Source organism: Vespa crabro, chromosome 6 (assembly GCF_910589235.1).
Source record: "Vespa crabro chromosome 6, iyVesCrab1.2, whole genome shotgun sequence".
NCBI lineage: Eukaryota > Metazoa > Arthropoda > Insecta > Hymenoptera > Vespidae > Vespa > Vespa crabro.
The window spans coordinates 7,465,094-7,481,838 of record NC_060960.1 but is presented as its reverse complement, the minus strand read 5'-3'; the positions used below and the strand labels follow the sequence as shown (position 1 = coordinate 7,481,838).

Genomic DNA, 16,745 nt, shown 5'->3' with positions numbered 1-16,745 from the left:
CGCTGTGCTCTGCCGATGTGGAATAGGAAGGATGAATGGATGGAAGGAGGGCAGGGGTGAGGGTGGGTGGGGGTGGAGGGAACGTTGAGCTTAAAGAGGGATACCTTGCGTACACTACACGTAATTTTTCTTTCTTTTCTCATTTTTTTCTATTTGCCTTTTCCTCATTTTTTTTTTTTTTCTTTTTTTCTTCGTTTTTCCTTTCTTCGAATTGAAATGACATCTCGTATAATTCGTCTATTCGTATTCGTCGGAGAAATCGATTTAACTCGCGCGCAATGTCCAGACTGACGCGATGATACCGTTATCCGATGCATCTTAATTACTTCTGTATTTACACACGATATACATCGACGAGCGTTGAGTATTAAATTAGTTGATTTAGTACGGTACAACAAGTTAAGCTTTCGCGAGCTACCTTGCGATTTATCGTCGTAAGTAACTGATAGAAATGATAAAACATCGAAATTCAATCGTTCTTACGTACGTACTTAGATGCATAACTTTTTTGATCGATCGATATCCCATCGGACATTTTCGTTCGTTCGATCTGTTTTTTTTGTTTTTTTTTTTTTTTTTGTAAATAAATTAAAGAAAGAGGAAAGAAAGGAAAAAAAAAGAAAAAAAAAAGTAAAGAAAAAGAAACGTCAATGGCGTTTCAGTTTGCAAAAGGTATTTAAGTTACTTATCAGAGCGAAATTTAACGATCGAGTTTATTTATATCGAGAGCGAAGTTCAGAGCCGAAGGAATCTTTTCCTCCTTTTTTTTTTTTCTTTTCTTTTCTTTTCTTTTCTTTTCTTTTCTTTTTCCTTTTTCTCTGCTAAACATATTTTTAAAGATAGATGATCTCGATAGATGTACAATATACTTATAAATTTATTATACGAAACTAACGACACCTGCCAGGAGAGCACAGGGGGGTCAGGAACTCTTCGGTGCATTCGCGTGCGAGGTCACGACTTCAAGATATCGATTACTCTAACTCGATTCAAGTCTCTAATCACAATCTAATTTTCATGAATAAAAATTCTTCCAACGTTACTTTCGACTCTTCGAAATATTAAAGATTGACAATAATGCAAAGAGAGAGAAGAAGAAGAAGAAGGAGAAGAAGAAGAAGAAGAAGAAGAAGAAAAAGAAAAAGAAAAAAAAGAAAGAAAAATAAAGAAGATAAAGAAAAAAAAATTTAACAATATCGAAAGGAATCAGTTGAGATTTCTTTTGAGAGCTGATAATAATACAATGACGTTAAAATAATCGAAAGTATTTAATATAGAGTAGTAATGAAAAACTTCGATTAACCACATGAAATTTCTCGTTTTAAGAAAACAGACAATTTTCTGGGATATCATTTGACTTGGTACGCACAAATACACCTAAAAACTACCTGTTTACATTGTAAAAAATATTTATTAGACAATCAGTTAAAACAAATAAAGAATCCATTTTGCGACATATAACATGGTATATCAATAAATACTACGTTGCTAAACGATATAATCGGTCGAAAGCTGCTGGTTGTATGTGTCTATCTCTATCTCTCTCTCTCTCTCTCTCTCTCTCTCTCTCTCTCTCTCTCTCTCTCTCTCTCTCTCTCTCTATCTCTCCCTTTCTCTCACTCTATCTTTCTCTCTCTTTCTCTCTTTCTCTCATTCGAAACGCCACTTTATGCGTCATGACGTTTACGGGCTCTCCGGTAGAAACATTAAGATTACGTATGTACATTACCGCAAACTCCATGAACTATGTAGTACGTATTATTTCTTGTTATATATCTCCATATTCACAATAGCGGAATTTCAATCGCAATCATTTGTCCATTTTATTCATTCCATCATTTGCTCTCTCTTTCTCTCTTTCTTTCTTTCATTCTTTCATTCTTTCATTCTCTCTTTCTCTCTCTCTCTCTCTCTCTCTCTCTCTATTTCTTTCATTCTCTAGAATCGATCTGATTTTCGTTATTAATCATTTTCCCCGCCCGCCGCAACCGACATGCCCGTTTTTCTTAATAATCTATTTAATTACCACCTTAGGAAGTAGATTTTAGTCCTTAATCTTAATCGAGATTATGGGCTAACGTAGCGACACACTTCGTACGTACACATTGTTTTTTTTTTTCAGCTCTTGCCTCATCTCCCTCTACTCTTAAAACTCTTTTACACACATATACTTTAAATTATTATATATATATATATATATATATATATATATATATATATATATATAAAATTTACCTTTTCTTTTTTCTATTTCATTACGCGACTATATGCATACGAATAGAGATAAAATATATAATTTGAATTTATACCTTCCAGTTAATTCTACGAATTTTCTCTCTCTCTCTCTCTCTCTCTCTCTCTCTCATTCATTCATTCTTTTTCTCAATTTTTCATTATTTATATATCCTTCATTTTCTTTTTACTCCGTGGTCACATAACATTATATACCTTTCTAAGTTTAAATGGAACTCGGCCATTCGTCGAATACAAAATTTCATTTGTTGTTATGTAAAATCGATGTTCACGGCGATCGTTCGCGACGATTTTTTTTTCCTCGATTACGATCGATTAGAAGAAAAGGAGACAAAAAAAAAAGAAAAAAAAAAAAAAAAGAAAAAGAGAGAGAAAAAAAGAAAATAAAAAGAATAAAATACGTTCGTTTATTGCACTTACGAATCACTTTTACGAAAGAGAAATACCTGGGATATTGCTAAGGGAATTGATTTCGAAGTCGAAATATCCATAGTCCCTCGATCGATTCGAAATCTTTCGATTATCTCAAAAGATTAAGGAACGAGAGAAGGAAAAACGGAAAATTTTGATCGGGACTTCGTTTGTACCATGTCGTAACACGTCCGTTATCGTGGCGTAAGGGTAATAAATAGTAGCTTTGTCTCGCAAAGCCGCACCCTCGGCACCTCAATGCCAACTATTATCTGACCCATATAGATCGTATCGCTGATTAATGTATCTGGAATTAACTCGCGTGTCGCGAGCGATCGACGAAATGCTCGAAAGGATCGTTGCTTCGAACTGCTAAGGTTAATCGATTTATTGCACGCGTTTATAAATCGCGTTATCGAAAGTGCGAGTCAGACTACTAGTCTCAATGCACTAAGAGCTAACCGATAACGAGTTGAGATAACAAAACGCACGGCCATAATCTATGAGTGGAAAATATCTTTATAGATTCTTGTTTTTTTTTTATTTTTTTTATTTTTTTTTCTTTTTTCTTTCATATGCTTTATAAACTGTAGGTGGAGGGAAAAAGAAGAAGAAGAAGAAGAAGAAGAAGAAGAAGAAATGTGATGAATGGTTTTACGGTCAATGCGAACAAGATACCACATTCATTTTCTCCAGGGCGACGTTATTTCAAGCCAATTATGATTATGCTACTTTCGAATGCCATTCACGTGTATTACTTAGTTAAGTACACGAGCATCGAATCGACGATTAAATTTCTACGAGAGAACGTATGATCTCGTCGTTGATCATTTCGTATCGACGATCAATTTATATCAATGAATGTCACGGTCAAATGAACGATACACGAATCGATCGTCTTTCGATAAATCCATTTAACGATATCCCACGGCATTTCTCTTTATAATTAAACCAAAAAATTATACTATTATCATTAATAGTTTTATATTAATAGTTTTATCGTAATAGTTTTAATATTATCGTCTATAATAACGAGAACCGAGATACTTTGTTGGTTTCGTTAAATCGTCAATGAAATATAAAGTTACACGAAGGTTGTGAAAGAACGATCGCCGGAAATCTTTTTATAGTGAGTTCGTTGCTTTCAAAGGACAAAAAGATTTTCCATAAATAAATCTTTCGATTAAGGAAGGCCGGCCGTTGAATGAACGACCATTAATTACGTATATCGGTAAGCACGTTTTTCAACCCTCGTTTATCTTTTTAAACACGAAATAGGGGGAGACGATTTCTATGAGTATGTACATACGAAACGCGTACGACTTCTTTCATAATAAGTATGTACCTTTCCCCATTTATTTCTTTTTCTTTATTTCATTCATTCTCTTTTAACATCATTCTACATAGCGACATTTATATTTTCCCTTTGTCTTTTCTTTCTTCATTTACTTCATTTTTGCATTAATACTTCCATCAGCAGCGCCGTCCGTTTATCTTTACCGTTATCATTATCCTTATTACTTTTATCATTATAATTATCATTAAGTGTTCATTAATATCGTTCATTACGTATATCGTTAATGAAGTGTGTTTGTGAGTGTGTGTGTGTGTGTGTGTGTGTGTGTGTGTGTGTCTGTGTGTATGTATGTGTATGTAGGTATGTGTATGTGTGAGTACGTATAAACTAAACGTATGTCGAGCTAAGTTTACAACACAGCACAGATTTCGCCGCGGCGGAGTACCTTGGCTCGTTAGGATAAAAACACCGAGTATAGAATTTCTTTGAATTCTTCGTTAGCGACATTTTTCGGCCAATCGGAGGAACTTTCGTTCTTATCACGCTCGGTGTTCGAGCCGACAGGCTATCCGGTTCACCGCTTGACACATTTAACGCGTCCCAACGCTTCAACGCGAACGATATTCGTTAGATTAGAAATTTTCTGTAAGAAATATAAAGACAAAATGCAATGCGATCGAGGAAAAAGCGATACAATTTTTATGTTCTCTTTTCTTTTTTCTTTTCTTTTCTTTTTTTTTTTTCTTTTGTTCTTTTCTTTCATTTTCAAAATTTGACAAAGCGATATACCGCACTGCGAATCTTTTTTTTCTTTTTCTTTTTCTTTTTTTTTTTTTTTTTAGTTTTCTTTTCTTCTTTTGGTTAAAATGGTGATGCCACTTTCGTCGCAAGCATGGACGGTGATCGAACAAGTGTCTTTCTTTTTTTTTTTTTCTTTTTTATTTTGTTATTTTATTTTATCTTAGTTTTGTTTTTTTTTTTGGTTTCTTTCTTGTTTTTTTTTTTTTTTTTTTTGTATCATTTTCATTTTTCCTTTCAAAATTACGCGCCGTTACTCTGCGAAAGAGAATTTGGCTCGCGACGAGAGGATCCCGTGCCAGTAAACCCACTTTCGAGACGCCATTAAGTTGCCAAGCGGTTTCATGCCGAAAACATCCTATTCCAAAAATACACTATGTATTACATCACTTGGTAACTTGGCCTCACGTCGCGCGGAGCAGGAGTCGATTTTTTAAAGGATCGACGATCGTGCGCGAGAATAATATACCTTCTTCCTCGTCCACCCCCGATAACCCCCACCACCATTTCTTTACATCCCCCTTTATACTCCACCCCGTTATTCCACGTGGAAAATTATTTACAGAAACGAAAGGTCGTCGTGCCGCGAATGCGAATTATTTCCAACGTAATTCCGGAAGAGGTCGATCGAGATCATTAAAGCGCGTTTTCACCGTCGAAGGAAGATGCATGTAAATCAAGATAATGGATGCTGTGTACTCTCACTCTTGCACTCTTTCTCTCCCTTTCTCTCTCTCTCTCTCTCTCTCTCTCTCTCTCTCTCTATCTCTCTCTCTCTCTCAGTCACTCACTCACTCACTCACTCACTCTTTCTCTCTCCCTTTCTCCCTTTCTCTCGTTATCTCTATCTATCTATCTCTTTCTCTTTATCGACGATACTCGATTAATCGGAAGAACCGGTTTTACGATCGCGTAAACTCGCTTTGCAACGCGTTTCTCTTTGAAAAATACGCTGAACATCTTCCTTCGATTAAAACCGGTAGCCATGATACTAGAAAGTACTTCACCCGAATACAGAGAAGAAAAGAGTATTATCAAAGTAAAAAAAAAAAATGTATTATATCCGTCGAATTGTAATTTGCACAATTTCAAATGCTATTGGCACATTAGATTTAAATGCAAGGCGTTACAATAATCCTTTAACGATTTTTTAATCGGTCTAACGTTTCTACGAATGATTTTAATGATATCATTCGAAAAGAAACGTAAACTCGATCGAACGAAATAATTTCTAATTTAACTTTCATAAATGTGACTGACCTTGCGACGATATCGATGAATAAACGCCAAGTTGGCTGGTCTCTGCTCTGCCGGAGGACCTCCGCCGTTTCTTCCCTAAATTATAACATTTCTTTCTTTTCTTTGCTTTTTTCTTTTCATTTTCTTTTCTTTCCCTTCGCCGATATCTCACTCATTTTCTTCTTGTTAATAATAAAGAGAGAGAAAAAAAAAAAAAAATATATATATATATATATATATATATATATATATATATATATATATATATATATCGGACAAAAATAAAAAAAAAGAAAAAAAAAATAGAAAACATTTTCGACTTCGCTCCATTCGATACTCCTGCCTTCATCTTCCATTTTCCATCTTTTTTTCTGTCCTTTTATTTATTTATTTTTTTTTCTTTTTTTTTTTCCTCATTATCCGATTCGTTTTCGTTTTCTTTCTCTTTCTCATTTCCCATTTCATTCTCGTTTTGTCACCGTATTTCACTAATTTCGCGTCTCGTTTTACGAACAAACGGGACACCCCGTACGCGCACTTTATTTTTATTTTCACTGTTTCGTATATATAAGTATTACAAATTTTTCCTCATTATCTCGATTCGTTCTTCCAATTTTTCTTTTATTTCTCATTCCGTCAGTTTTTGTTTTTTTTTTCGCTTACTTTTTTTTTTTTCTTCTTCTTCTTTGCCTACGTGAATTCCGATTTCGATAATGCGAAAAATACGTTCAAAAGATCACACACGTTGGCACGTTCGCAGAAAATTCGAGATGCCTTCGCCAAGTCACTGGCCGTGCACGCGCGCGTGCGCGCGCGCGCGGTAGTGTAGCGAAAAAACTATCTAAACGAATCTCTAAAGGACACTAAACTGTGCTCGTACATCCACCGCTACATAGTATTACAGATGGACAACCATAACTTTCTCTCTCTCTTTCTCTCTCTCTTTCTTTCTCTCTCTCTCTCTCTCTCTCTCTCTCTCATTCTTTCTCTCTTTCTCTCTCTTTCTCTCTCTCTTTCTCTCATTTTCATTCTTTCTCTCTTTCTTTCATTCTCTCTTATATTCTACTAACCGCTCTCTACGACTATACGTATATACGACGTAAGAGAATAAATAATAAAAACATTTTCCTAACTTATTACGCGGTTTTATCTTTCCTTTTTTTTTTTTTTTTCTTCCTCACTCGATATCAACATACACGTATTATCTATCACACAGGCAAATACACACATCTTCCTTAATACCTCATACTTTCTCATACACTTCCATCGATATTCTCACAAATTCCCTTTAACACGTTGATTGCCACTATTGATTTTGTCCTTCAAATGGTATCATTATATTCAATGGGAAAAATTTACAAATTAATAACTAGAAAGTCAATCTATGACACCGATTAAAAAATTTTCGACAACTAGATAACAATGTAAAATAAATATTGTGTCCTATGAAACAATTAATAATTACATTATTCGTGCGAAGTTTATTCTTTTTTTTTTTTTTTTTATTTTTTTATTTTGCAATTTTCAAACATTACTGTACGATCACGATGAATACGAGTGATCATCGACGAAATAAAACTATTAATAATGGTATAGTCTCATTTAATCACAAAATATAATAATTTATTATTATATGCTTATAATAATGAATATTTTTATACCATAGTCCCACTTCCCTACCCTCAAAATAAGACGTACGACAATCGAGTGGCAATCAACGTATTTTAAATACGTACATTTCCTTCGACGACGTATATTTATATAGACTTTAGTACAATTATGTTCGTTTAAACGTAATAGAGGTTAACGCGGTTCTGATTAGCATGTGATCCAGTTCCTTTTATTTTGCCTCTTCATTCCGTTATATCCGTAACATCATTCATTCCCATAAATTCTCTTCCGACTCTCTTTTTGTCTTTTATCTCTAACCCTCTTCTAGCTTTCTTTCATTCTCTTTCTCCTTTTCCCGTTCTACGTTCCCTTCCTTCAATCTTGTCGTCCTTGTCCGCACCATCATACACCTCCTTTCTCTCTCACTCTCTCTTTCTCTATCTATCTATCTCTTTCTCTCTACCATTCCTTTGTCATCGTTCATTCTTCTTCTTCTTCCTCTTCTTCTTCTCTATACTACAAGAACGTTCTTCATCGCGTCTTCTTCGCTTCTATTCCTATTACATCTTTCTTTTTTTGGTACGAGTAACTTGATTAATACGACAACAGAAGCGTCATTGCTGGTTGGGGTATGATTAGACGGGGGCGGGGGAGATAGGGGAGGAGGGAGGTCGAGGGAGTCGGGGTTCGTCCTGGGGATGGGGGAGGTCATTAAATGGGGGTTTGGGGAAGGAGGTAGTGCTGGAAATAAGGTATTAACGACCCTGAGAGAGATGAGACCTCTTTGGAAGTTCCACTCCTCCGGGGGGTTCTTTCAACCCTGCGGCGACGTTTGCGGAGAAATTTCGGTGTCGCCATCGCCCGAGCCTGGATCACCCTTAGACTTGTTCTCCTTCTTCCATTTCATCCGCCTGTTCTGAAACCAGATTTTTATCTGTCTCTCCGTAAGACAAAGGGCGTGCGCTATCTCGATACGTCGCCGCCTCGTGAGATATCTGTTGAAATGAAACTCCTTTTCCAGTTCCAGCGTTTGATAACGGGTGTACGTTTGTCGGCCTCTCTTTCTCTCTGCGAACAAACCAATTGTAAAATTTTTAACGTTAAATTTTGATACAATCGAATGTTAAAGAGTCTGGGAATTAGGGTCAATACGAAAAAAGAAAATAAATTACGTATGGACTTCATTCATTCATTCATTCATTCATTCATTCATTCATTCATTCATTCATTCATTCATTCAAATACGCATACACGAGAATTTTTATTATAGTCTTCGAGACTTCAATAATGGATTTCTTAACGTATACAACAGATATATATATATATTGTTATTTCACTTATCTCAATAAGATTAATTCTTTATATTTTGAAAATCGTATAATCGAAGTATCGTAAAATAATATAAATATATGTGATAACTCTTCAAAAGCATTTTATCAATGGAGGAATAATATTTGAAGAATGTATGAGAGAATGAAATGATAAATCGTGATAGAAAGAATAAAAATGAATCGTCTCAAGTGTCCTTGGAATAAAAGAAAATCTACGACGAGTTTAAATCGCGATGGAATTTTTACGAAAGTCCGAGGAAACGAAAATATCCAAGGGTTTTGGGCGAGCGAGGAGAGGAATGGTAAGGGGTTTACGAATCTACGAATGATAGATAACTTAGCGATATCCGCGACGTGATCTGTGCCCGTACGGTGCGGCTGTACATGAAACTTGAAGGAGAATATTAATTGTAGTCGCGAAGAGAAAGGGAGCAAAAAGGAAATAAAGGGAAAGAGAGAGAGAGAGAGAGAGAGAGAGAGAGAGAGAGAGAGAGAGAGAGAGACAGACAGACAGAGGGGAGAGGTGATGGTACAAGGATGAAAAAAAGAAAAAAGTAGAAGAAAAAGAAAAGAAAGAAGAGGAAGAAGAAAAAGAAGCAGAGAGTTGGCTCTGCAACGCAAAGTCCGTGAGAGAGGCTCAACCTCGTCGAGGTATCATCTCAAAGAGTTAGATTGGTCCACCACACGAGCGCGAGAGGGCAAAACGAGAATATTTCATGGCTGGGATGAGGTAGAAAGAGAAAGATAGAGAGAGAGAGAGAGAGAGAGAGAGAGAAAGGGAGAGAGGGAGGAAGAAAGAGAGAAAGAGAGAAAGAGAGAAAGAGTGAGATGGGAAGCAAAAAAAAGAAGAAAGAGAAAGAGAGAGAGAGAAAGAGGGAGATGGGAAGCTAAAAAAAAGAAGATGAGAAAGGGAGAGAAAGAGAGAGAGAGAGAGAGAGAGAGAGAGAGAGAAAGCTAGAGAGAAGAAGGGGAAGGGAAGGAAAAAGAAGAGGAAGAAGAAAACTCCTTGGCGAGCATTCGAGGCAAACGCCGCCCGTCGCGCTGTCGGCCGATGAAGACGGATGGCGGTTCTCCACCAGAAGAGAGAGACGGACAACTCTACGAGTATTCTGAATCGTTTGGCTAAGAGGAGATGGAAGACGAAAAGAGGAGAGAAGAACCTGAGCTAGAAAGAGAGAGATAGAAAGAGAAAAAGAGTGGGAGGGGGAACTCTGAGAACATGCCCCTTATTCCCTCCCTCGGGCTACGCTCTCAAATTAACAGCATACCAATCTCTAGCACTTTCTTATATGGTCTAACAATTCGGACAGCAAACTTTCTAGCATTCTTCTTTCTAAGCTAAATCCTCTTTCAATCTTTTTCACAAATCTCAATTTCTTTTACGATATGTTTTTTTCTGTTCTTTTTTTTTTTTTCTTTTCTTTTCTTTTCATAATCGTCATACACTTTTTGTCTCTCATATACTTTTTATTTTCTCTCTCTCTCTCTCTCTCTCTCTCTCTCTCTGTCTCTTCATAATTTGTATATTAAATAATCAATACGTGAGTATCTTTGTCTCAACTCAAATATATCCTTTTATTTTTCTTTAAGAATGATAATATCTTGACGTGAAATAAGTGATCCATTAAAATTTTTATTGGCGCCAATTATAATTAAATATGTTAACGAACTCATTCTATAATATAGAAATCTAAGAAACTTTTGTAACTACGAATATCGACTAACCAAGGTGATTCTAAATTCCTTTCGCTAAAAGGCTATCTATCTCTCTATGGAGAATTCATCGAAATAGGACTAATTTGTTAAAGACAATCTTATTATCAAAGAGCACAGTTATCATCGGTCCTTTATACGAGATACGTTTCACGCGCGATATCATACGACGCCAAGTTAACGAAGTTAATTATAATGTCCGTTCAAATCGGAGAATTTAAACGCATTGCCAATGGTTTCCTGGAACGAACTGCATATTTGTATCTAAATATATTCTATTACATGATGTATATATATATATATATATATAAAACAAAAAAAAAAATAAACAAAAATTCGTGCCGTAGGCTATTAATCTGACATTAATAATTGACATTAAATATTATTCAAATCGATTATAAATATTATAAATATTATTCGATCGTATTATTAATGGTTACATATGAAAGGAAAAAGAAAACAAAAAGAAAAAAAAAAGAGAGAAAATAACTTTTTGGATCTTCCAAAATTGACGACAGTTAAACTTTGGTAACAAGTAACGTTATTATAAGCCTGATCTTGGGTGTCGAGGCATGTGGGATTAATTAAAGAGGCAAGCAGCGTTCCGTACTTGTCCACGCTTGTATGAGATTACACATACATGTGGTACGCGTTCGTATGCGAACGGTGTCATAGCAACTCTGCGAACGCGATTCTCCACACACTTACATACATAGTACCATGCGAATATCAATGAATACTTTACTTATCATATCGTTTACGATTAATTATGAAGAAATGAAAAGACATTTGTCAAAAATATCTTTTCTACGTTTCATTAAAATAAGGACAACGAAAATATTCATTTCCATTAATGAAATGGCATTAAAGGCAATTACGAAGTAATAAACGTATTGCAATCAATTTCTTTGAATGTTACGTTACAAACGAAATAGATATATTTCTATAATAATTGATATTTCAAATGAGATAATTATTATTATCTAATCTCGTTATATCTTGTATTCGTAAATGTATCTTGTACGTGAAGAAGTTCATCGTGTAGCCACCTGTATTCACATAAATTTAATCATCGATTCCCGATCAGTCGTTTAGTCGTACGTTATAGAGAAGCAGATAGTAGAATCAATTCGAATCATTGGCTTCGCCATCTCGAATGATCAAGTATTTTGCAAAGTTTGAACTCGGAGTTTAAATGTGTGGATCGGAGGGGTTAAAAGCAACTAAATACATATGTCAAAGTCACGTTTAAAGCCAGTATAGGTTAGTGTCTTTTACATAAAGTCTCGATCTAATTACCGACCTTAGTGCTCTTAGATCGTACGAGACACAACGAAAGCAGTCGATCAAGCGGTCGCCGAGCAAAAACCTTTTAGCGATCGTAGTAAATCTTTTGGTGGAACGATCGATCACCGGAGCCACGAGGAGAGACAAGGCCGTAGCGAGGATAAGTTAATAGTCACGGAAATCCCTGCGAATTCGCTCTTATCTATACGGCAATGATTAATGTAACGCGGTATCGTTAGCGCCAACAGGTGCTCGATTAACTCGAGCACGATCTTCATTGCGTTCGACATGTTCGACGGTTAACGAAGAGATCAACCTGGACGTATCGCAGTTATTCATCGATTTTCATGATATTTCTAAGAGAAATTTTTAAATGTCTACCATTGAATTTCTAACGATTAATTAATATCTTTATTTGTTGATAATTAACTAATGCGTAAGAATACGTTACCTAGTGCATTTCACTTTGTTCTTATCGTTCATCGTAAAGGAGTATAATAATTCGCGTGTTCAAGTAAAGAAAGCCGACGGGGATTCTTCGGTCGAAGAACATTCCTCGAGATATCTGACCTTAAGGTGACCGCGTAAAGTTTAGCTTAATTGGGCAGTGGCCAGTGGGTACGCCTTATTAGCGGATTACAACATCCGGCTAGCTGTTAATCTGAAAAGTCCTGCGTGTATCCTGCGGCGGGACTGAAAGACCAGTCAGGAGGGAGTCTGAGGAGGATATAGGAAGTGAGGGGGAGGGGGGGAGGGGGAAGGAGAGGGAGAAAAGGGTGGAGGTTGAAATGGAGGGGTAAACTGATGGTGGGTGAAGAGCGAAGCGGAGGAGAAGCGGAGCAACTAGCCTATAATAAGCCGTACGGTTGTGTATGTTCTGTTCTGTTCCGTTCCTTCATGCTGCGCCAGTGAAGGCAGACCCATAAATCTTTCGGGCATACTCCAGGGGACATTTGATCCTTGCGTAACCCAACGCCGTTAATTTATTGCCCCGCGTTTAAAGTCACCTCCGTCCGCGCGAGTGCACCGACATAGCGGCAGCAGCTTCTCAACGTAAAACTGAGAAAACCGGATCGACTTTTCTTCTTATCGACTGACTATGCAAAGATTACAACCAAAGATCGTCTCTTACCGATTAAATCCTAACTAGGTTTATCCTATTATTATTATTATTATTATTATTATTATTATTATTATTATTATTATTATTATTATTATTATTATTATTATTAACGATCGTAATTCCGAAAATAATCTATCGTCATTTTATATAATCGAAAAGTATGATGAAACTTCCTTTTACCGGAGTAAAAAAATCTATGATACAAAAATCTTATTTCTCTGAAACACGAAATTCAGGAAATACGTACTTTTCGTGAACTTTCTCAGAATAGGAAATCCTAAAGAAGCAAACCTCAGACCCATCCGATACGCGTCTATATATTCATGTATGTGCGCACGCGTGTATCTATATATGTATATATGTATGTATGTATGTGTGTATGTGTGTGTGTGTGTATGTGTGTGTGTGTATGTATGTATGTTTTTTTTTTCTAACTCTAATCCCACATACACATACTATACTATACTTGATGCGTTCGCTTCTTCGATTCGTCTCGCTTCCGCCGTATTTTACAAGAGCCTATGCATCTTATTTTTTGCCTTTTCCTTCGAACGAACGAGGAGGGAACTTCTTTGGCCTATCCCCCGAGCGAATCTCATAATTGCGTTCTTTTCAAGCAATACGTTTGATGAAAAAGAGAAAAAAAAAAGAAAAGAAAAGAAAAGAAAATCGAAAGGATCGAAGAATAAGGAACGTTAAGATGTCATCGGACAAAGCAATTTAAAGGTTGAACTTTTCTGAAGGGTGGTTTAATGAAAGAGAGAAAAAGAGAGAAAAAGAGAGGGGGGGAGAGAGAAAGCTGCGTACGATTATTTTTCTAGGATTAGGAAACACGACATGGAAGTGATCTTAAGTGTTCCACCTGAAGAGTAGAGTGGTACTCTTCGAAAGGAAAGAGAGAGAGAGAGAGAGAGAGAGAGAGAGAGAGAGAGAGAGAGAAAGAATTTAACAGAGGATGCCGACGAATAACCCCAAGAAAGAGGAACGTCAAGCTGGCCGCACACTCATACGGGGGACTTAGAAGTCTCGCCAAGAAGGAAAAAGAAAAGAAAAAAGAAAGAGAAAGAGAAAGAGCATCCGATATACGAGGATTTCCTCTTTCTCTAGTCTTCTCTCTTTCTCTCTTCTTTTTTTTGTTTTTCTCTCTTTCTCTCTCTCTCTCTCTCTCTCTCTTTCTCTCTTCCTTTCACTCGACGAGACCGTCGGACAGAGAAGACGAAGTCTGAAAGCCTCGGAGCTAAGTCGAGAGATAATGAACGACTAAAATGGCTCGACTGGCTTCTACGGGGCAACGTCGATCTCTTTTTTCTTTTTTTTTTTTGTTTTGCTGTTTTTATTTATTTATTTATTTTTTTTTTTTTTTTTTTTTGATATCGAAAGATCTTCCCTTTTTTTCTATTTCATTTCGATCGAATATTTCGAATTCGACGAAAAATGTTTCATTCTCACTTCTGATCTAATTCGATTACTTCATTTACTCCATTTTGAAAAGTAAAAGCCTTTAAGAAATTAGTATGCATATCTTTATCTCTTTCTCTCTAATGCTTGTACGGCTCGAGAGAAGTCATGGCGGTGTAGCTCAAAAGCAAACGTAGTCGGAACGTCTGTTAAAGCATTCATCATCGTCATCCGTCCCTTCGACCTTCTCCGAGCAGCGACTCCAACCTCCTCTCTCTCTCTCTCTCTCTCTCTCTCTTTCTCTCTCTATCTTTCCCTCTTTCTATCTCTATCTCTTTCTCTCCATTTTCTCAACGCTCCTCCTTCTACACCTCCTTTTCGAGTCCATCCCTTTTTAAATATCTCACGAAGCCGCCATCATTACGGTAACCAATCACGAGAGCTTCTACAAGAGGCTGCCTCTCCGTCGAATTATAACTAAATGCATTCTTTTTTTTTCTCTTTCTTTATCTATCTATCTCTCTCTCTCTCTCTCTCTCTCTCTCTATCTCTCTCTCTCTTTCTTTTTTTTTCTCTCGTTGGATGAGAATTAACCGATTCCCGCGATCCCGGCTGCTTTACAAAGGTCAAATCCATCCGCCTGCCATATGGTTTCTTAGAAACTCACATCGTTCCGATATCTGGAGAACTTTCTGAATGGGCACATTGTGTCCCTCGCGAAAGAAGAAGATATTCTTCTATCTTCATTTTTCGATTCTTTGTTTTTTCTTCCTTTTTTTTTTTTTTTTTGTTTTTTCTTATCGATCTGAATTACGTTACACGCCAAATGAATGGAATTAATTAACACGATTAAGTAGTTGAAATTATATAATGGATTAATCTCTAAAATTATCACTACGCGTACGATATTAATCTCAATTAACAATATCGTCATTATTTTCTCATTCGATTTTTATTTCGAATGAGAAATGACGAGATTAATATTACGTATCCTTAATAGCATAATTCAAAGAAACACGATTAGGTTTCTAAACTCGCGTGTACGCCCATGGTTTATCAGTAAGATAAAACCTTCCTAAACTTTTCTAAACTTCATTAACGTTTAATCTAAAACTCTATGAAAGTTCATTAACTTTTTGATCCTAAGCTCATCGAAACTCTATTAACTTTTAATCGAGATATTCATTTGAAATGAAATTTTTAACAGATCGAATCTATCTTTAGAGTTGGTAAATTAGAAAATATTATATAACTTGAAGAAATAATATTATAGATTACTATCTTCTCGTTTAACTAAGTACGTGCTTGAAATTTATAATAGAATTCGAAGTGTATGATTTAAATGTATTTAATTGAATTCTTTGAATTGTATGAAATAATTTGGAAAAGAAAAGAAATAAATAAAAAAAAAAAAAAAAAAAAAAAAAAAAAAAGAAAAAGGAAAAAGCGATCTCTAAATCGATTTTTATCTCCCTACACTTCACTTGTTCGTACGAACCGATTAACAGAAGCTTAACACCTACGTAATCGTATGGTTACGTTGATTCGTAGGAGGAGAGGTGGATACTATAAATCTTTCGGTGTACAAGGATCGCGATTATCTCGTGCATTAACCGTACCGTTGTGTGAAATCGATGTTTCCTTTACTTTGGCTTAACACTTCCGATCGTGTAACTACATTTTTCTATTGTCAATATTTTTTCTTTTATTTAAGTAAACATTTTTATCTGAAATTTATATCTTATTTTCTTTAACATATCAATCTAATAATAATCAATATTTTTAGACCTTTAATATCTGTCATAAGAAATATATGTTTAAAACGAATGAAGACTATTTTTAATCATGATTCTTAGACAATAGTCTTGCCGATAGTATTTATCCAAGTGAAATAGAAAATAGTTAGAATATAGTCTACGATTAGAATCACGTTCCGACTTAGAACATTCTAATCGTGGAAAAGTTGGGAAATTCTAAATCCTGGTGGCAAATCGCGAACGGATTTCTAATCGCAAGTGTTCCGCGATCTTCGATGCTAACGGGCATCCACTTATTCGCATGCTGCTCTTTTGTAGAACGCTTAACTATGCTGGAATTTCTTAACGTATGTACGCAAAAGTCTCTCGCTAAAGGTGGCAGAGAATCTCGACGGTTTCACCGGCGCAAATGCCCGAGAGCACCTGCATCTATAAAATTGAATCATGCATTATTCATGGGACACAGTTTATAGCGCGCTTAGCTCAGCTGCTATTTTGCAACGTATAAAGGAATAAAGGGCAACGAA

General features: G+C 35.9%; 1 protein-coding gene across 12 annotated transcripts in view; it reads right to left on the bottom strand.

The window, feature by feature from the left end:
- Positions 1 to 16,745, bottom strand: part of LOC124425100 (homeotic protein antennapedia-like) — a 145,377-nt gene that overhangs the window by 429 nt on the left and 128,203 nt on the right. For all 12 annotated transcript variants that reach the window (XM_046964964.1, XM_046964970.1, XM_046964966.1 and 9 more), the window contains one exon: positions 1 to 8,677. This exon is cut by the window's left edge and continues 429 nt beyond it. In XM_046964964.1, coding sequence (XP_046820920.1) covers positions 8,424 to 8,677 — 254 coding nt within the window. In that variant the 3' untranslated portion in view covers positions 1 to 8,423. The remainder of the gene's footprint in view (positions 8,678 to 16,745) is intronic.